This window comes from Notothenia coriiceps, unplaced genomic scaffold (assembly GCF_000735185.1).
Source record: "Notothenia coriiceps isolate Sejong01 unplaced genomic scaffold, NC01 NC01_scaffold00022118, whole genome shotgun sequence".
NCBI lineage: Eukaryota > Metazoa > Chordata > Actinopteri > Perciformes > Nototheniidae > Notothenia > Notothenia coriiceps.
The window spans coordinates 30,991-53,046 of record NW_011354819.1 but is presented as its reverse complement, the minus strand read 5'-3'; the positions used below and the strand labels follow the sequence as shown (position 1 = coordinate 53,046).

At 40.8% G+C, this 22,056-nt stretch overlaps 1 protein-coding gene across 2 annotated transcripts in view; it reads left to right on the top strand.

The window, feature by feature from the left end:
* The first annotated feature begins 4,608 nt into the window (after positions 1-4,608).
* atosa (atos homolog A) overlaps positions 4,609-22,056 on the top strand; it is a 38,400-nt gene continuing 20,952 nt past the window's right edge. Inside the window, exon 1 of one of the 2 annotated variants that reach the window (XM_010780662.1) lies at positions 4,609-5,681. In XM_010780662.1, coding sequence (XP_010778964.1) covers positions 5,651-5,681 — 31 coding nt within the window. In that variant the 5' untranslated portion in view covers positions 4,609-5,650. The remainder of the gene's footprint in view (positions 5,682-22,056) is intronic. The other variant, XM_010780661.1, reaches the window with a different exon arrangement.

Here is a 22,056-nt window from a genome sequence, read left to right as displayed (position 1 = left end):
GTCCCATGAAATAAATAAATGTGTATTTAAATATACATGTATACATATTTATTGCCTCATTTATTTATTTCAGAATTTATTTCATATATATATATATATATATATGTATTTATTTAATTATTTATTTAATTATTTATGTATGTAATGTTGGTTTGAATGGCATTCCATAGTCTGTGCACACAATTTAAATAGCCATTAGAAAGTGTAGCGCTTCCCACCTGAATTAATGATCCTTACTGCGCCGTGCGGTGATGCACGGCGATGCACCACTGCCGGTGTTTTTAGCTCTAACACCGTAGCTCCTGACGGGTCCAGTGGATGACTGCAGCTGGAGACCGGTGGCTTTCCTCGTCCTCCTGTAGCCCGCAGACGGCCCCAACGCATCCGAAATCCTGGCAGCTTCCCGGTCGTTACGTAGCCAGCAAGCAGTATGGCTCTCCATGTCAAACCAAAGTGCCAAACACTCCGAAAGTCAAGTCCCAACTGGCTGGTTTTTGACTAAAGGAGCTTTGACATTATACTAAAGCTACTCTGTGGTGTTTTAATTCCCGGGAATGATGAATAAGATAAGAGTTTGTGATGTCGCTTGAATAAAGCACCGGTAGGCTCGTTTCCAGTTGCAGCATAATACAACCCATTTATTGTGTATTGGTGTGCATCCTAACAGTACATTTCATATCCATCACAATGTAATTCATTGCACGAACAAACAATCACGGTGGTACAAACACTCGCGCCACGGCGATAAAAAAACCACAGTCTTCCGGTTGTCAGACACACCCAATCACGTGACAAGACACACCCTAAAATACCTGTGCCCTAGGTAATTGGACAGCGACACCCTATGGCACACGACATAAATAACACACCATTTTGTCAGCTTAAACCCAAACATTCATTACAATGGCTCTTACCCAAATGATTACGCAAAAGCTTAACTGCCTTTGTGAACATAAAATGATATAATTTAATTTCAGTCATCCACCAGAATTGCAAGCTTAATAATGCTGACACTTTTGTTATCTGCTCCAAATCAATAAATTACTCTGCATGTATTTGTGAGCTGTGTGTGAGTATTTTGCAGCTCTTTAAATAGGTAACAGAGTACTGGATAAAGCTGTGTGCCACGTGATGAATGATGCTCTCTTATTCAAGAATGTGACTTGAATGAAGATTGAAGAGTCCCAGGACAGTGACCAAAGGGAGTCCCACCACTCTGCAACATGACTGACCTCTTTCACTTCAGGTGAAATCTTGTTTCTACAACCTCTGTCTTTCACTCCCTGGAGTTGTTGGACTTGCCCTTCCCCTTTGCTCCTCTTTCCCTCTTCTCATTTTGTCATCGTATCTATTTAGGATAGATAATCAATAGATATTTTTAGAAATATAATTAGTGTTTTTCTTTATGTGCTGCATTACTAGTATGCTGCCACCAGGTGGGGCCAGGACATGGATTTTCAAAACAAGAACTTCTTTGTTAGCATTTACATACATTGAAACTAAAAGTACCACCCAAAAAGATTATTCAAGCTTATACTCTAACACTTTTGAACAGTATAGTCAATATCTACAAACACAGAAAACTGTCTCTGCACATTTTAACCTATATATTTTAAATGTTAGGTTCATTGGACATTGTGTACTAGAAGTAGAAATTAGGTTACATAAATGCAGATTGTACACCTGCAAATCATAAAATATTTCCACATATATTTTTAAAATCAGCATGGTTGTTGTTTGTAGCTTTCTCGATTCTGCTACAGTGCTTCAGGATGTATCACTTAATGACGTCATCATATTAGCAGTGTTGCAATGCAGGCCTTTGCAGCTCCTTGCAAACCGCAACTTTAAATGCCAGCTTTCTTTTCACACACTAAAATAACACACCTCTTTGTTTCTGGCACAGCTGTGATTGGATAGTTGCCGAACTACTACAATTACATTGAACACAATTACAGTTTGTGCACCAGTGTAAACTAAAAGTGACTGATCTTCACAAAGCTGTTAAACACCAAGCATGCTATTTTTTGTTATCACAGATACTTACTACCACAAGGTTTGCAAAGCATAACCACAGAGGTTTGCTTTCATTGCACAATGTTGCTCTACTTTTTATATTTAGGAGATAATTAATCATATGTGCAAATGAGATTTGATTTTCACAAAAGGACATTACACATTTTCTCAGCTCCAGCATACACGTATCACTAACTTCTGCAATGATATCTTCCAAAGCATTGACGTCAGTAGAAAATACCTTTATCAGGGCCTTTCCTTTTGACTGTAACATTGACTCCTTTTAATAGATCAATGCAGAGATGATAGTGTGTAAGGGACTTTTTTTCCTTTTCTCTGCAATGTATCTTCTAAGGAATTGATTCCCTGTATCACAAAGGAGAAAAGCAAGTGGTGCGCATGTTGCTTTAATGATAAATAGGTTTAACCATGTAGCTAAATACCTGGCATGTCATGTTAGTCTGTTGTCATTTTGTTGTAAACTGGAAATGTTTAGTCTATTTAGAAACAGTAGAATGGCTTTCACACAGTTTCTTTAACCCATGCTACCACAAACAACCTTGCAATTGTTGCCTAATCAACCCCCAAACAGCTTCCTCGCCCAGCTGCTAAAACCTTGTAATGAAATGTCTTGTTTTTCTTTGGTGAGTTGTGCAGGATGACAAACTGGTGAATAAGGCTTTATTTGACTCATCACTGATCACACAATGTATGAACTACAATGGTAAACAACAGGTGTTTTCTCAATTCTGTGTGTAAATCAGTGACATAAGGGTAACTGTAAACTTTGCTCGTTTACCAGATAAATGCCCTCCATCAACTGGTAGATGTTTGCATTGTTGTTGTGAACCTCATGACCCTACATTATCTGGGTCACTTTACTCTGGTATCTGAAACACAGGATAGCTAATCCAATCAACTCTCATCAAAGAGTCTGAAAGGTCCTGATTAAAAAAATGAAATAATGTTTGGTTTAGGATCGTTTTTTGAAAATGTTTTAATAATACTAGAAATGTCTCGGATAAAGACCACCCCAAATCTATCTGTGTGTGTAGCAAACACCAATAACACACGGAGTACAACTGCAGCTGCCAGATTTGGCAGGTGTACGGAGCAGATTCTAGTGTCCTCATGTTGGCCTTTTGCCTTTGTTTTAAGAGGTTAAGCAGAGAAAAGATTACAGCAGAGCTCCCCCTCTCCATTGTCCGTGACACAATGACAATGGACCACATTCTGCATTTAACAGAAATGTTTAACAGAAAGTTTAACAGAGAGCATAAGAATACTATTTTTTTTAATATATATATATATATATGTATATATATATATATGTTTGGAGAGTTTTTGGGCACTCCTCATTACACCACCTACCCTGTGTTGGATGCTGGTTTGTGAATATTTATGGTTTCATTCTTGCTTGATGTTGAACTGTGTATCTAGCATTGCTTTAGTCATAACATCAACTTTGGCCTAAATAAAGATTTAAAAGAAAGCTTGCCATCAGGTGTTTGGAGTGACTACGAGTGAGTGGGTTACAGGAGAGAAGCACTGGTATGAACAGGGCGTCCTCAGTATTTTAGTCTCATGTATACATTTCTGGTTGGCCCAACATTAACCTGTCATAGTTTGATTTTGTAGGCTACGTGTTGCAGGTTACAACCCAGCTTCTACTGTTAAATATCACTAATATTCTTAAAAACACATTATATAAAGCTCTCTTTTGTTTAACAACATAACAAAGGACTAATAAAGGACAGTTTATTCCTGTCAGTTTACACAAGCAAACATATTTATTGGTGCAAAAAAAAACTAAAGTTAATGACTTATTAATTTAACAACAGTGGTAGCATGCAACAAAGTGTTTTCTGTACCCGGCTTAAATACAAGTTTGCGCTACATAAGGTTTACTTATGCATTATTTATTTTTACTGCACTACATTTGTTCTGACAGCATTAGTTACTCTTAAACTTTTCATTCTTTGTAATGTTGACTTTATCAGTGCAAAATATAAAACATACAAAGAAGTTTTATATTAAGACACATGGCAAAATATTAAGTTTTTATTTAACTCAACCTTTAACAGCTGTATCATTCAAATGTATAACATAGAAGCACTGATAATAATCCAATATAATAGGTTATACATATTCTGAAATGTGCCTTTCTGCATAATGAGCACTTTTACTTTTGGTAGGCCGATTTACATTTTACGCTGAGTGCAGGACTTTTACTTAAGTGAAATAACTGGACAGTTGTTGTTGCCAGTAACTTTTCCTGGCATTTAAAGTCCCTCAGTCAGAGAAGACTTTGTCCTACACCCCCAGCATTACTTGAACACACGATCTGTGGCTCCGTACTCACTCACGAGCCAGCACAAAATGTTCACGACGGGAAAAAACGAACCCTCACGTGCGCACGTGAACGCGCACCGAAATCCACTGACCAATCAGCTGACGAGCCCCTCTCCTGTTTCTTCCGTGCGTCAGAAATAGTACTACAAGTGTAAAGAAATACACTTATACCGGAGTTTAATTTATTGAACATAAGATACAAGTTTTGGTACCACTTTTGCTAACTTTGCCGTTGCTATGGCTGCGAGTTCATGTGAGGCTGTGTCCGCGAGGGAAGTGACGACTGGGGCTGTTGTTGGGACACGTGACTGAGCTGCACTGATCTGTTTTCACAAGCAGTGGGGAGGGAAGCGAGGAGAAAGGGAGGCAGACTGTAAGCATCACGACTATAGGAGGACTCTCTGTTCCTTTCATCTGCATATCGTCTGAGTATTATCGACAATAGAGTTCTAGTTTTAGGAGGCCTGTCAGCGTTTAAATAGGGTTTAGTTGTGGTTAAACGCCAGTGGGAAACGTTGCCGTTTGTTTCGAAGCGTTGGAGACTCTGTTGTTGCTTTGAAAAGTTTTAATGAAGGTCGCAAAAGGAAGTCAACACAGGTGGCGTTACTAGCGTTAAATAGATGGCGACTTTACGAATACTGTGGATAGATATAAAGTGGATATTTAACATATTTGCGTGAAGAAGGATGCGCTGATTATTGTAGCAAAAAAAAAACGAAAAAACTGAGAGAGTCCGTCATCGGTGTTTGCAGCTGAGCTACCTGCGTTATTATTGGGGGTTGGGATGTTTTGGGAGGTCGTCGTCACCATTAGTGGCTTAACCAAAACGTTAAGTTAGTACGCTGCTGAGTGAGCACCCCCCATCCCTGTTTTGGTGTCGTTGAGATGGGACACAGAAATGCACCGCGACGGAACTATGGTTCAGGTGGAGGAATTTGAGACGAGCTGTAAGAGTAGCCAGCTCGCTAGTTAAATCACTAGTCGTCAGATTGGTTACTCGCTAGCAAGCAGATTGACAACCCCATACCCTCTAACGCTAACAGGCTATCAGCTGTCTTTGTGTGGACAACACAGTGCGACTCGATGGAAGCGTACAGTAGCATGCTAACAAAGCAATGCTTTGTTGTTGGATAGGGGGCAGCTGGCACCAACACACAGGCATCAAAGCAAGAATATTGCTTAGCTAAGACTCGAGGGGTTTGGGGGGGTCCAGACACCGTTGTGTGTGTGTGTGAACATAAACGAAGAGAAGACAACTGCAAGAGACCCTGAAGGCAACCTGATGACACTGGACAACATGAAGTCTGAGAGAGGTAAGCAGCACACACAAATGTAGGGAGGACTTGATGGTCAGTGTGTGGGCAAACTGTGAATTCCCAGCTTTAGTGTCCTGACAGTACCCGTCCCCCTGAAAGGAGAACCAGGCCAGGGAATTATGTAACAGCTGGTCATCCTGGGCACTGGTTATGTGACAAAGCCTGACCCTAGTCAACGAGGACATGTCCATATAACAAACTGTGCTAGTTTTTGACACGAATGTCAGCTGTTTATTTCCCCAATTTCATCTGCACCAATATATAACCTTAGATCCACCCATGCAAAATGCTGTTCCCCTTTCTAGTAGTTATTGTTTTGACAGCACTAGGCTGCTGCAAAATGTTCTTGACATCCACCCTGTTACGGAAATCTGGCTCCTGCCGTATGCTCTTTAACCTGTTTACATGTCAGTGTATCTGCAGCAAGAGGTAAAACAGGGACAGAAGAGGACACCCTTGTTTGTTTCGATGTGATTATGCTAATGTTATTATGACATTAATTTGTAAAGGGTATTACCTACCTTAATTTGTGCCCAGACATCATTTAACATTAGGTGTACCTTGTTGTATAAGCTAAGTCATTCACTTTGTTATTGATTGGTTGTTTGTGATCCAGGGTAACTGTTGACTTGATGTCAACAACACAAGAGCGCCATACTTGGCAGCATTAAAGGGACACTGTTCTCAGATTAGCTGCAGTCAATCATGCATGGTCTCTGTTTTTGGATAGGTTATGAAACTGCTGTGAGTGTTGTCTTCCTCAGAGCACAATATGCTTGTAATGGGACTCCACTACACACAGTAAACATGTGCCCTAAATGTCCCCACACTTTTAACCCTAACCTTGCTTTGACTGTTGGCCTGTGGGCCCTTATATAGAAGCACTGACCCAGTGTGATGTGACCCGAGTAAAGGCCACACTGACTGACTGACACTGTACAGTGTAATTATAGCCTAATAATATCCCACAGCATGCTGGGTCAGCTGTGAGCATCAACACTCATGTTGTGTGTCGTAGTACTGGTTGGGATAATGACTCAAATTGGGTGACATTGGGATGAATTACAACCGAATAATCAGCCAAAAAGACTGAGATCTGTTGCTCTAAGGCACATTTATACAGCAAGTCTGTTTTTCACCCCTCATGGATTTTCAGCATGTCAAGTTGGCTCACTCACTTTCGTGTTCTAATTATGAAAGCTTGTGCCTTCTCCCTGTTTGACTGGCAGGCACGACAGGGCTATTGTTATTTGGCACATACTGTACTGTTCCTTTGGTGCAGATACCTGCTTATAGCGCACAATCCTTCCTCCTTTTGCCTATCTCCCCTCCCTGCAATCAGAGAAAGGGACTGCAGTGTTGAGAGAGGCTGTTTACTTAGTAGCCTTGGTAGCCTTTGCCACAGAAAAGTCGAGTTGAGCACATAGCCAGCAGTTTCTCTGCTCTGATGCTGGATTGAGGGTTCCTACTAGAGTCTAGCTATATTTGTCTGAAAGGGAGAGCTGAACAAGTCCAGACATGTACATTAAAGACCTGCAGCAAGCATCCCAGGCTGTGACCCCCTGATCAGGTGGGTGTGGACAGTCAAGGCTTTGTTTGTTGGGGAACTGGTAATGCTCAAATCATACAGATGGAATTTTGATTTGACCAGTTCAAATCAAAGTTATTTTTAAAGTGTTTTCTCAAATAAACGCCTGATAATTTCTGGAGAATCAGGTCTGAACATTATGTGCAGTTTCCCTTTCACACCTGTAGCACACAACAATAGATTCAGTGTGCTTTATCACTTGATATACCATGTCAAGTAAGATTGGTGGGAAGAGCTTACAGGAGGTTCTGTAAGACACAATGTAAAAACACAGCGGTGACATAGGTGGTTTAAATCTGATCATAAGCAATCTAGTCTGTTGCCATTCCTCAAATGTTTCTAAACATTTTGTCCTTGGCGTTTACTTACAGAAGTCTGTACATTTTGCCGTCTTTCCAGTTAGGCTTTTTCAATGTTTCATTAGTTGGAAACCCTTTGTGACAATTGGTATCCAAAGGAGAAGTGGTATCGGATTATGTTTTCCAAGACCTCCACGCCTGATGGAAACAAATACAATTGCAGCATCTTTTTGTGAGCAATGCCTTTTTGTTAAAAAAAGGAGAATAGGAGCACTTGTGTTCTGCTCACGGGCCTAAACGGAGTCATCTGACCTCCTTGTATTTTTGTGAGTCGAGCTGTGAGTCAGGATAGTTTGTGTGTGTGCGGGTGTGACTAGAGAGTGAGTGTAGCAGAGAGTTCCCAAACACTGCTATTGGTCCTAATAAGAGATGCACCGTTGAACCATGTGGCTCAACTGACTTTTTACAGGTCCCATAATGAGCAACTACGGAAAACTCGGGACCTGTTTACCAGTCGGTGGAAACATGGCTCGTCATATCGGGTTTCAAACTGTTTTCAGCTGAAGTGGGGTAAAGATTCTTTAAGACATCATTTTGTTTGTTTGTGTATCACATGCAAATAACTGAACATTTCACATAAAAAAACACTTTGATGGCAATATGATGTCATAGGGTGACTGAGTGCCTCCTCAACCACATCCCCCCTTCTCTTTCAGAAGCACATTATACAATATACAGAGGGATGAACTCAGAGCTAGTAATGTTGGAGAAACGCAGTCGGCTGGCAGGCCTCGGCGCTGTGATCCTGCTCTTTGTAAAGCATTTCTGTGTGTTTGTATGGTGGTGTTTCCTGTTTGGAGTCATTAGGCCTTTAAGGAAGAGTTGAAAACATGTCCTCCACCCCCACCACCCAACTGCCTTCTGCCGTACACTCAGCCAGATTACAGCTGCCCTCAAATGTCCCAGCCTAACTTTGCAAATTTCCAGGAAAGGGGAAACTTCCCATAGGATTTAAGAGTTATTTATGGGAATTAACAGGGATACAATGAACATATAGGGGTTATCTACTGGGGGTGTGTTGATTTTGTGAATTTCAAAAAGAAACAAACCTTTTACCAAACCATAAGCATATATAAATCAAAATACATCTATTCATTTGTCAAATATATACATTGTGAAATGTGCCAAGTTAGTTGTATTTAGTTTTTATTAAACCAATGGGGAAGGTAGTTTTTAAAATGTGAGCCGACAATGTAGGTTCTATGCAAACGTTGGCTTTAAAGTGATTAACTAATTTATCAAATAAATGTTTTACAATTTAAGAATGAATCGAAATAGATTAAAACTCCTCAATTAGCGTCCTCAATCAAGCTAGATTCCCCGTAGTAAAAGCTAGCTAGCAGAAATGAACCGAAGGTATTAGAAAGGTCAAACTTTGTAATTTGCTTTGGGCTGCTATCTGCTGGTTCACTGAAATATCATTAAAATGTAATTAAAACGTACATGAAAACATGTTGTGCTTTGGCTCTGACAGTGTCGTAGTGTTGGCATTAGCGTGGGCTGCACATGGAAAATGCACTGTGCATGCAGGAGGTTGTCATTGTAATCCTATTAAATGGGATGCTGGCAAATTATCTGTACATGTGATGGAACACTGCTGCTGAATGTAGTGCATGGTTACAATGTAATTAAACGGGCATCATTTTAACTACAACATGCCTTAAGACCATATATCTTTTTTGTTTATTCCCCTCTAAACACAAATACACTTGTGCTAAACTTCCTGAGCTTAACTTTCCCTTGCAAATGCTACTGCAATGTAAAGGATAGTCTACAACGCTCTGCAACCCTATCCCTGCCACGTGCCATAAACCAGTACAGACTCTCACTCACGAGAGACCAAGATAACTGAGCAACATACACGGCTGCCCTGTGCACCACCTGTCAACTCCATGTTACCTTTGCCTCCTGTATACTGCTGATTTACCTTCAGGAGGCGGCCATGATAGGTGCTCTGCACACAGTTGGGGTCCAGCTGTAAAATTAAGGTCTTTAAATAACATCAAAATAAGCATTGGTTGGGACTGATGCCTCTTTTTGATTATTAATTTGTCATCACTTATAAGTTATAACATGTCTGACAATTGGAAAGTAAACGCAACAGATGCATTGACAACCATTACTTTGTTTTTGGTTTGTTTTCTCACCTAAAATAAATCCTGTTTACGCAAACATAATCTTACATTAGGCATTCATTTCATCAACAAGTCTAAGTCCACTTAAGTGTTTCCCCATATGCATTACAACAGCACTGCCTTTTGCTGACCCAGCTTCACCGAACATGGATATTGGACTCCCCATTGTACCGCGAGATACAGAGCTGCCTTTCGCAATGAATACCAATAGTGGGCAGGCATTCAGCTGTGAATTACTGTCCTGGCCCCCGGAGTAATCAGCCTAAATCAATGCTGTTGTGACAGGTTTCACTGTAAGTAGCCTAGCCACTATATGGGATTGAGTGCCCAGTACTCCCAGTCCAGCAATACTCTTACATCATGCTGGAACACCAAGCCTACATCGGGTCATGTACACAAGTCCACTGTTGCCCTCTATGGATACACGCTTAATGCCATTAAAGTGATGGTAATCTTTATCCACACACATACGTAGAAGCAAGTGTACATATTTAGTGCAGCCGCTCTATGTTAAGGCTCAGTGTTAACAGGCTGTACAGGCACACAAAAGTACACAGACTTAGAAATGAAATGACTAACGCAAAGAGTATCAGCATGGGTCGTATATATCTGCTGAGCCATTGATGTCATTGCTGGTGTGTTCGTCACATCCTCCTGCCCCCATGGCTCCTCCACAGCCAACCAGCAGCCAGCACTGCAGGAACAGGAAGAGCCATCTGGACCTGGTGGTTTCTCCTGGTAGGGGTGGTGTTGTGGTGGGGACATTGTCTAATCTTTTTATCTTTCCTTTTTTGGCTCTACAGAATGTTATTCTTTTAAATGGACATGTAATGAAAGAAAGAAATATGCTCAGCTTCCAGTGGAGTTTGAATCAGAGTATCAACGGTTTGAATGTGGCTTAAAACAAGTCAAAATGGAGCCTATTTTTCTTATTTCGCTCATATTCAGTTAGTCATTGGGTATGCGTTCTTTTTCTTGGGTCTAAGATAAAGTATGTAAAATGTGTTTTAGTTCTAAAGTGTAGTATAGGGACTTATTCTCCATGGACTAACATTTTCCGTTGTCCTCAATACTGAATTCTTATTTTTACTACAGTATCAATCCCTGATGTGACAGAAGTAGTGCATTTTCTGTGGGAAACAATACACTAAAAACACGTTGAATATGTATTATCATGATGCTTCCACCATGTCTTATAACTGAGAAACCAAGAAGAAAACTTCATGTCACTTTCAGCTTTGAATTTGCGTGATTATTGTCATTCAGCAAGATTTGAACACAGGGAAGACCTTGCACAGCCAATTTGGTTTCTCTCTGACCTTGTATTGAATCAGCCTCCCTATTTCTTGCTCCACTGGCCTTCTTTTACTCTTCCCATCTTCCTCACCCCTCCTCCCTCTTCCTCCCCTGTCCTCTGAGTCATGTTGCATAGACTGTAACACCTCAGCACTTAACACCTCCACCACCACTATCTGCTGGTAATACCTTGACAAAAAGCATATTGACAGAAATAGCGCTTAGTTGAATCTAAATCTAAAACACAAGGTTGAAATGGGGTAATGGTAGGACCTGAAAGATTTATCAGTATTGATCGCTGTTTGCTAAATCACAACATTAGCTCCCAGCAGTGTTCATAAAACACAAGAGCAACAGAATTCGTTAAAAATTCATGAGGAAATGAAGGAACGTCAGTCGCTGATTTCCTACAACTGGTAAACGTTGATATTGACAGACAGTCTAGATTGACTTTGAACAGGCTTTACTCCTTTTCAGCTGTTAAGGCAGGTTACCAGACACACACACATCTTTGGTTGCAAAGAGTGTTATGCAAGCCAGCACTTCAATCAGGTTCATACACCAGGAAGACATTCAACACACACACACTTCACTGCTTTGTGCTCCCTTGCTGACAATGTAATATGGTCTCAAGCTAACTATTCCTAATACATTTCTGTAAACAGCATGACGCAAAAAACAAAAAAAACAAGATATCGGGATGACTTGTAGTCCTAAACTGTGCGTTCACACATATTGGGTTTATTACTGATTATGCTAATCAAGATAATGTCAACTAGTTAATATCCATGGAGAGATATTACCTCTAATGTGATTTTGAATTACCCCTTAAAAGTAATAGAATAATGATTACTTATACAGAAACTCCCGGTCTGTGCTTATGGAAAGTACCTCAGGGGCTCATTGTGGAGGCGTTAAGCACATTGTTTATTAACAAGAGTGTGAGGTGAAGCTAATTTGAGACTCATCACAACTATCCCCTTTCCTTTTCTCCTTTATCTCATCGCTTTCAGGCAAACAACCTGCCTCAATATTGATTGAAGTGCTATCTTCCCAACTATTTCTTCACCCTCACAACAAACAAGCTGACATGAATCCTACTTTCTAAACTAGGCGGAAATTCTTTTTTAAAATCTCTTTCACTCAGCTGATTTTTTTAGAAGTTAGGTTTCGGGTTTTGATGTGGAAACATGCTGTTAATGAATGCTGAAGTTCGGGATCAACGAGTTGCAACTGCAAGTTTTACAAGTCCTGACAAAAAGAAGACTCTGAATGATGTATGCATGAGGTGCAATATTAATGGGAGGTGAGAAGCACAAAGGAAGAGAATGTGAACAAGAGCTGTTTGATGGCCATTGCGGCAGATGAATCATTCAAAACAAGAATAAGCTGAGACTTTGGCCTTGTGAATTACGTTTATTCCAGTTACCAAACACCTCCATCTGCCTGTGTCACAACTGACACACTTTTCATTTGGCCCTCGGAGCTGCAGTGCTCGGGTTCCTCAATTTGGACTCCCTTTCCAGAAACTGGCACCGGCAGCACGGAGGAGGTCAAATGGCTGTGGATTCATGTTGGACAGGACGGCTTGTCCTACTGCCCTAGCAGTTAGCTTGCTGAACATGTATACTGCTAAACAGTACACAGGATTGATTGTCAGATGTTGCCAGAAAAGGAGATGGGGATTAGCTAAGGAGATAACCCCATGCACAATTGAGTTTGCCTACGTGTAAAATAGTCCTTTTTGACTTTATATTGGCAGTTGAAATTATCATTTATAACAGTTTTGCCTACTTATGTGAGCTTTCACTGTAAATAATGTAGGCATCTGCATTCACTATTTTGTGAAGTACCTGCAATTAACATTATTGAGGCTAGATTCAGCTTGTTTGGGTTCTACAGACTGGCTCTACTGGGGTTTTAATAATTCCCACTTTGCCCACCTTGGCTTGACTACACTCGTTCCACTCAACGTTACATAACAGGTGCTAGTTAGACGATGAGTTTGCAAAGGACCACTTCTGTCTGAATAGGGGGCCTAGCTACAGTATGTGCAGATAGGGTCCAAAAGGGCACAACAAAAACGTAAATAACTGCATCTGAAGACAATTTTTATGGAATTTTAGGAAAATTAGGAGGCAGATCAGGAGGAAGAGTTGTGATGAATTGTTATGAACGGGTACCTGTCCCACATACACTTCAGTCCTCTTTAGCTTAAACAATGCCTACCCCATTGAGTATTCATGGTTATTTTTAACATCCTGAAAGTTTACAGCACATATCATTTCTTTCAGCTTCACTGTTCTTGATATTTACTCAGTTTAATGTATTCGCACCTTGAAGCTGCCCAGTGCACCCAGTCCTCCTCTTTTAGCCATCAAGTAACTCATCTGAATAATACAGGCTTTAAGTACCTCACTCAAGGACTTCAGCACACGATGGTTTTTGAAGATGAAGACAGAATATTGTATCTCATTCTTAACCTAGGTCTGGTAGACTGCAGAGAGTATACATGTGGTCATCTGCTTCAAACGCTATTCCAGCTGATGTTACCTACCTTCAAAGATATTATGCTTTTTAGGGATTTCCCTTTCCTGTAGTATGTTATAAAGGTTTGTGTGCATGTAAGTGCAAAGGCTAAAATCCCAAAGTTGACTTTTTTTCAGCCCTCCCCCATGCGTAACATAATGACATCACTATGTAACACTTGCGCTTCTATTGGCTAGCACTCTTAACAAATTGTAGGTGATAGCCTAAGGGGCACGACATCTCTAAGCGTTTGACCAATCATTAGGGATGCTCCGATCGATCGGCCGCCGATCGATATCGGCCGATACTCACTCTCTGCCGATCGATCGGTGCTCTCTAAAAATGCCGATCGCGAGAGCCGATCGCATGACGTAAAATACATGACGCTTTTCTCTGTGCGCAGCAAAACAAGCTCAACGATCTGGCAGTATTTTAAGGTGTCCGAAAATGACAATAACATAGCGTTATGCAACGTGTGTGAAGCAGAAATCCTGCAGCTCCGCCCGCTGTGACGGACCGGTGAGCGGAGCAACACACACTAAGAGTTAGACCTAACACACTTAGCTGTTTGAACTACCTCCGGAACAAGCTACACTTGCAGGTCTCCCTTGAAAAAGAGATCGTGGATCTCAATGGGATTTTCACCTCTGGTTAAATAAAGGCTACAAACAAACAAACAACTAGTTATAAATATATATTTATTCTTCACTGTCGGGTCACTCATTACTGGATCAGTGAGCTTCATGAGACGATACTGACAGGCTGTCAGGAGAGGGAGAGAGGGGGAGAGAGGAAAAGAGAGCGCTTCTGCTCATTTCTCCCGTGTTATTATCCAAAGTGAATGTAAACTTGAATAATGTACTTCATTTGAATGTAATAATTCTGTTGGTTGTTGTTTGTGGAAGCTCCAGTGAATGAGCCCCATTAACTGAGTTTTAAACATCACTTTAAATGGAAGATCCCCATAGGCCCCGCCCACTCGATCGGATCGGCGATCGGTATCGGCCGATACTGATTCCGGCGATCGCCCCCAAAATTGGCGATCGGAGCATCCCTACCAATCATAGCAGAGCCGGCTAGCTAACCAATCAGAGCACACTGGGCTCTGGTTTCAGACAGAGGGTGAAAAGAGGGGCTGCAGCACAGGCTGTATGAGAAAAATAAAGAGCTTCTTGAACATTAAAGCATGTAAACCTGTCACAGTAGAGGCACAGAATAAAAACCTGAACATAAGCCTACTATGTCCCCTTTAAAGACCGTGGTTAAAGGTGTGCTTCTCACCGAAGCCAGCCTGCATATTGTGTGTGGTTGCATTGAAATCTTTGCTGGCACTCCTTCAACCATGGTTACCTAACCGTGATAGGCTACCATTGTTACCGATCCTTTCATCACACAGAAGTGACCTAACACTGTAAGAACATTACAAGTGATTTAAGGGGGATTTGTGAGCATGAACTCAACAAACTTTACGGCAATCATGATAGACAAATACAACATATAAAACCGTCTTAGAAAATAAAGAGGATATGTTAACAACCAAGTGAAAGAAGTTGTTGTTCATAGACATCACATAACTACTCTCTTCAATCAGGTCTGATAGCCAGTCAGACAGTTTTAAAATAACTGTTTTCCACATCAGCCGAGATGAGTTTAAGTTTTTATGCCTCAGGATGACTTTTCTTTTCTCAGAGCTTGTTTACCATGTGACCTCACTAGTTTACTCAACTTCTAAACAACAGTTCTCTTCATGGCTGACAATGAAGGGTGTGAGAGAGAGGGCAAGGTGGTGTGTGAGTCTGGGTCGAGTGTGCGTTTGTTTGCTGGCACTGGGAGAATAACAGCAGCTGAGTTCACAAAACAGAAGAAGGGTTCTCCTCAGCTGGAACTGAAGGCTAATAACGCCTCTCAGCCAATCACAGCCTGTTGCTACGTATGCTGTGAATCTGCCCCTTTGTGTTGCAGAGTGGGAGAGGGACACACACGAACCATAGATCCAAAGTCCGTGGATTCAAAGAAACGTTACTCAAGTGGGAGGAAACTGGAAAAGTTTAGAGAAAGGCTGAATACAAGTTAATATTGGAAGCTATGGGTATACGAACACTTTCTAGTAACAAGTAAAACAGACAAAAGCCAAAGGGAGGTGTTCTAATTTAAGTACAATTTTTAAAACCAAGTCTATAAGCAGAAGTAAAACCAGTATTGCTAAATTTAGCGATTCAATCTGAATCAGTTCTTCCTTACCGTTCTTTCAAGTGTTTCTGGCAAAAACATACCCATTTCTTGGCAGTCCAAGCCAACACTTCCATTGTTTTTTAATGTTATAACACAAGGCAGACAATAACAGGAAAGGTGAGCTGGCAGTGACGGGGGAATAATGTTTTAAAATGCCATGGAAAAACAGCTGAGCCTTTAATTACTATTGTAATATAGCAGCAATCTTCTGCTGCTTTTCCACAACAAAAGAAGGGACATAAACACACTTAAGAAAAATACACACTTACACAGACTGGCAGAAAGACAAACCATGTGCTTTTCATACCAAGTACACACACTCGGAGCACAACAGGAGCATTAATTGTCTTCAAACACTTTCTTGTCAAGCTGCAGCACACTGTCACATTCAAAGGAGCATATTGCCGCAGCTCATTCCTACACAGAGACACTCTTCAATCACCGTGACGGGAATGTTTAACACAATGTCCCTGTTGCCTTGGTAACACCCCCCTCCTCACCACCACCATTTATTCCCTGGTCAACAGTTGTGATCGTGGATCACCGTTCTCCTGAAGTCCCAGGTAAGTGTGCCAGGAGAGGAATGACCAATGAGGCCATTTATATCCTTCGTTTTTACGGCAACACCTGTTTTTATGTCAGGATTTTAAAAAAGAAAGAAAAGCTTTTCTCTTTTAGTAGCTTCAGGGGGTTATTACGTATCTCCTCAGACAAACTTAGCAAAGACTCACATTGTTTATTTAAAGAATCTAAAATCAGTTTTTTGTCACTGAAAATAACCAGAATAATCAAATGTAATATTAATCTTCTTATTTTTAGCTGGTGACCATCTGACGGCTTAAAATATAACAGATATATCTTATTAACATTTATGCAGGTGTCCAAAACATCTCTCGCATTTCTGCAAGTGTTAAAATGGGAAGTTGAACATATGTTTTAAGTCATGACAACACCATTGCTAGACAGCAGAGTACATGAATAGACACTGCAAGACTTCTCCCTGGTTTGATGTCAAAAATGGTGACTGATTTATTTTAAAGCATTACGAGGAACATGACGTCAGAACTATAAGAATCTGAACTTAGGTAAACACCATATTAGTTTGAAGGATTGGCTGGGAAAGTACTAGATGTTAGCATGAAATCTGAAAAGTACAAACACTATGCTTTACCTAAAATAATACTCCTTTCATGTATGAATCTGTAGCAACCACCTGACTTGATTTCAGCTCAGGGTGCATCAAGTGTGTGTAGGTAGGTAGGTAGGTAGGTAGGTAGATACATAGATACATAGATACTTTATGGATCAGAAGCAGAAGTGTGTTCAGACTTTATAATACAATACTTAAAATACTTAAAGGTGGGGTAGGTAATTTTGGAGAAACCAGCTCGAGTGCGCTAGAATTTGAAAATACACGAACGTGCCAATGAGGGCACGAGATAAGTGTGTGCACAGATGGAAGGCTGACAGGCAGGTAGGCCATCCAGTTATTTTAGCCGGGCCGGCTCAGATGATTGGTCGTGCTTTTTACAGTACTACGGCTTCCACAGATGACATTTTGTTATGGATTTTTTGTCAAAGCACTTAAGATATTCATTGCTATCGGGATGTTAAGAGCATTCTATGGAATATAACAAAAAGTGTATCTCGAGCCGGTTTCTCAAACTTACCTACTCCACCTTTAAAATAGAAAAGAGAATTAACAATACAAAAAAAATATATATATTATATCAAATATAAACAAAACCATATAAAATATTCTGGATAATTAAAATAGAAAGTCAAGAATATAACAGGATCCAAAATACTAAAGGTCTTTTTTAAGAAAGGAGAAACTCACATTGTTATGACAATTAAAGAATGTTAGACGTATTCTTTAAAAATGTGTCAGCTAAGCTAAGCACCACATTTCCTGAAGAGCAGATGAATATCTTGGGTTGGCTGCCCTGTATGTACCAGATTGTTCAACAGGGGCCTTCTTAGATTCACACGTCCATGTACACAGAGTGCATGGATGCATACAGTACATACTGAGTGCTCAGATGTTCCTCTCTTCTTTCTTGCATATTTCAGAACATGCAGCGTGTCTGGAACTAGGCACAATAATACATTTTGTTGGACGATATGCTGTTGTTGTAAAGAAACTAGGCACAATAATACATTTTGTTGGACGATATGCTGTTGTTGTACTGAAACAACTCCAATAAAATATATAATTGTCACTTTAAGACCATTTATGCCAAGAACAACCTTGCAAAGGGCCATGAACTTCTCTTGAAAACATTTAGATGTTGGAATAGAAATGTGAAGAAAAATGTTCTATATAAATAAAACAAAGAAACACACAACGAAAACAATAAGTATAATTTTCTCCAAGGCTTTAAAAGAAATATGCAATATCTGTGCATAGAGTTGTGCAGTGACGCGTCCTAAAACCCGGAAGTAAGATAGCATTTTAACACTTCCGGTTCCCTCGACAAAAAAGCAATACAATTTCTCGATAGGATTTTGGAAAATAGCTCGAAATAAGGTCTGTGGTTGAGACACATTTAAGAGACGGATCACGTTTTGTGCTACGACATTAAATACATCAGCAGTGACCCCACTGGTGATTTCTGAAGAGTTTACGTGTCTGAAAAACGATGGTTGTTAACATGTGGCTGAATAGGACTACAGAAGTTGTCGAGGCCGTTGTACGTCATTACATCGAAAACGTAAACACCGTCGCTAAGTTTGTTTTCCCCCGTGTTCCGCTTGAAAGCAAGTACCTGCCTCCTGCAAACTGTTCAAACAAACGCTTCAACTTGTACAATTTTGAATCTGTAGTTTTGAATATGGATCTTAAGTTGGCGTGACGTTGAAGCAGCGACCTTGCTGTAGTTCGTTTATAGCATAACGTTAGCATTTAGCTTCTGGCGACTAGATTTATAATTCAAAATTATAAAAGTAGGGTAGACATGTGGATATTATCCGGCTGAACAAAACGTGATCCGTCTTTTTAAATGTGTCTCAACCACAGACCTTATTTCCAGCTATTTTCCAAAATCCTATGGAGAAAATTGCATTGCGTTTTTGTCGAAGGAACCGGAGGGAGTTTACTTCCGGGTTTTAGGACGCGTCACGGTGGCGCTCTATGGACCATGTCATTTAAGGTAGGGGGAAACCCTTCTGTTTATTTTGGCATCATGTTGGATAAAATGCTCATGACATTCTTATGTAAACAAACACACATGGAAGCACACATATTGAGGTCAGCAAAAAGTATCTAGGGTCATGCGCATATATCATACGATAAATCAATAACGTATTATGGTAGCAGGCCTCTCGTTGGTTGGAGAGTTGGTTAAGAAGGCATACTCTGAAGAAAAATATAAGCAATCGGATGTTTTTCTTCAGATATACTGGCGGAAAGGAATTGCAGATTCGTTGGTCTTGCAGATTTGCCGGTTTTCCAAATATAGTCAGACTGCAGAACTGGCTGTGGAACAGAAAAAAGACGGCATTGCAAAGAATTCCCCTGGTGGAGAAAAGCAGTGGCCAGAGCTGCTGACACTTCCAATCTGCGACCTGCTTTGCTACCCGGGCGAAATACTTTTGAATACTTTTCACTGGATGTGTGCTTCCATATTCTCGGGATAGCTGCACAGTTGAAATCAAGCAGCCTTCAAAAGCCCAGGCAGGTGGGTTTCAGGGGAGCTCCTTTGTGATTTTTAAATAATCCATGAGCTATTGTGGGAAGAGGATGGTACTCAAAGGGTTAACTTAGACTTCTAACTTTAGTGCGAAGAAATCAAAGGAGCGAAGTTTGGCATGTGTGTCAGCAAGTAACTTTTCTCACTATCTTGCAATTACTTTAATCTTACATAGTGTATGACTTGAGGCATTAGTCCCTTTTAACATGGGCGGTGCTGGCAGACACCACCTCATCAAATACATGTTGTAAGAGCCTTTGAAATCACAGATAGAGAGGGAGAAAAACTGAAAATGGGAGCTACCAAGTTGTGTCTATATTTATCTCACTGGGGGCTGCAGTGATTTAGCATGGAAGAACTGTCGGTGTAATCTCCTATTCAGCCTCCGTTTTCATTACAGAGGTGCAGCTGTGTGTCGGTACATGTGTGTGTTGGAGTGGCACAGTCCTTGATGATGATCTGAAATGTCTCCCAGTGAATTGAGTGTCCCTCTGTTCTTAGGGCAACACTTTGAAAATACTAATATTGCCTCTATAATCGTCCTGAGCTGTTTCGAGTATGATGGCACGTTGTGATGCGGCTCTATCAGCTTCATCATATGGTGTTTCTAGTTACTTACTTATCTGATTACTTCCCATGAGGCACACCAATTATGGCAATCAGCTTACTTCTTGCTTTTTCATCCAACAGTCCCACATAACAGAGTAAAAAAAGAGCTGGTGTTAAATATAGATTTGTTTCTGTTTGTGCTCCCTGTGCACAGTTCAAGAGAAGTGACACCATCTTGTCATCTGTTGAGCAGCTTAGGGAGACATTAGAAGTGCTTTGCTTGTTGCAGATTGCCGCTGAAGCAAAACATGCCGACTAGATTAAGGGTTTTAAATAAATTGAAATTGCTGTTTGAATATCATGCAGCCCTGTTGTACCACACATGCACTCAGGGCTATTTGCATATGTATTTCCATGCAGGATTCAAGGTCAGGTCATCACAACATCATGATTTCACAATGTGGGTTTGCAGAGAAAACATTTGCTCTGAGCCATTTTCCATCAAGGCTGCTGCTGCTATGTTTAACCTTCACTGTTTAGGAGCATTCAAAAGATAGTGTCCAGCTCCAAAAACATTCCAATTTCTTAAAGGGGACCTATCATGCAAAATGCACTTTTGTACGTCTGTTATACATGAATATGTGTCAGGGAACTCACCAAGTGTCAGAAAACACAACCCTCTCTTTTCCTCTTTACCCAAATCTCTAAAAAAACGGGGCTGTAAAGGAGCCGATTGTTATTTGAATTTTTCTGACGTCAGAAAAGGGGTGCTCTGCCTATATGGGCAACTCTCCACCTATCAGGGGAATGAGAGACCGCTCGAAAGCGCTGGAGACGCTGTAGTACATATGCCAGGCCTGTAAGTGGCGCTGTGGTCTGCCACAAAAGCAGAATCAGCCCTTGCAAAAACAGGGNGAGCAAATTACTCTGAATGCTGCGACGCAGCACCTGAGATTACTTCCAAAAAGTTGTTCACGTTCAAAATTTTTTACGTTTAACGTTATATTCGTTCGGTACACTTCGGTACACACGTGTACCGAACCGAAGGGCCCGTACCGAATAATTTCGGTACGGGTACGTGTACCGTTACACCCCTACATGTCTGTGAAGTTTTTTTTTCAAAATACCANCCCTTTTTTTAAGAAAAGTATCGAAAAAGAATCGGAATCGCAATTCTTGACTTGGTATCGGTATCGAAACCAAAATGTTGGTATCGGTATAGTGTTGTCACGATACCAACATTTTGGTTTCGATACCGATACCAAGTCAAGAATTGCGATTCCGATTCTTTTTCGATACTTTTCTTAAAAAAAGGGAAACAGTCTTAAATGTAATTTATTGTGCTTGAGAGGGGCATGACTGCAGGCACGGCTGCAGTGCAGGGAGTGGAAGCAGAGCGCTGAACACACACGGCTCTTATTAAAACGGCGCTTTCTCACCGGAGTACTTTTCCCCGTCATTCTTAAAGTACCGATACTAATGAAACGGAGGAATTGTGCCGTTTTTAACGCGGTACCTTTCAAGTATCGGTACACCGTGCAACACTAGTTTGGTATTTTGAAAAAAAAACTTCACAGACATGTAGGGGTGTAACGGTACACGTACCCGTACCGAAATTATTCGGTACGGGCCCTTCGGTTCGGTACACGTGTGTACCGAAGTGTACCGAACGAATATAACGTTAAACGTAAAAAATTGAGAACGTGAACAACTTTTTGGANTGTAACGGTATTCGTACGGGCCCTTCGGTTCGGTACACGTGTGTACCGAAGTGTACCGAACGAATATAACGTTAAACGTAAAAAATTGAGAACGTGAACAACTTTTTGGAAGTAATCTCAGGTGCTGCGTTGCAACATTCAGAGTAATTTAATCACATTGGGTTCAACGCGTCATAGAGCGAGCAAGTCATTTAATTGGACAAGAGGCATACTATGAGAGCTGGTCAGAGGGATGCGTTCATATTTAGTCAGTAATTTGAGGAAATGGCGA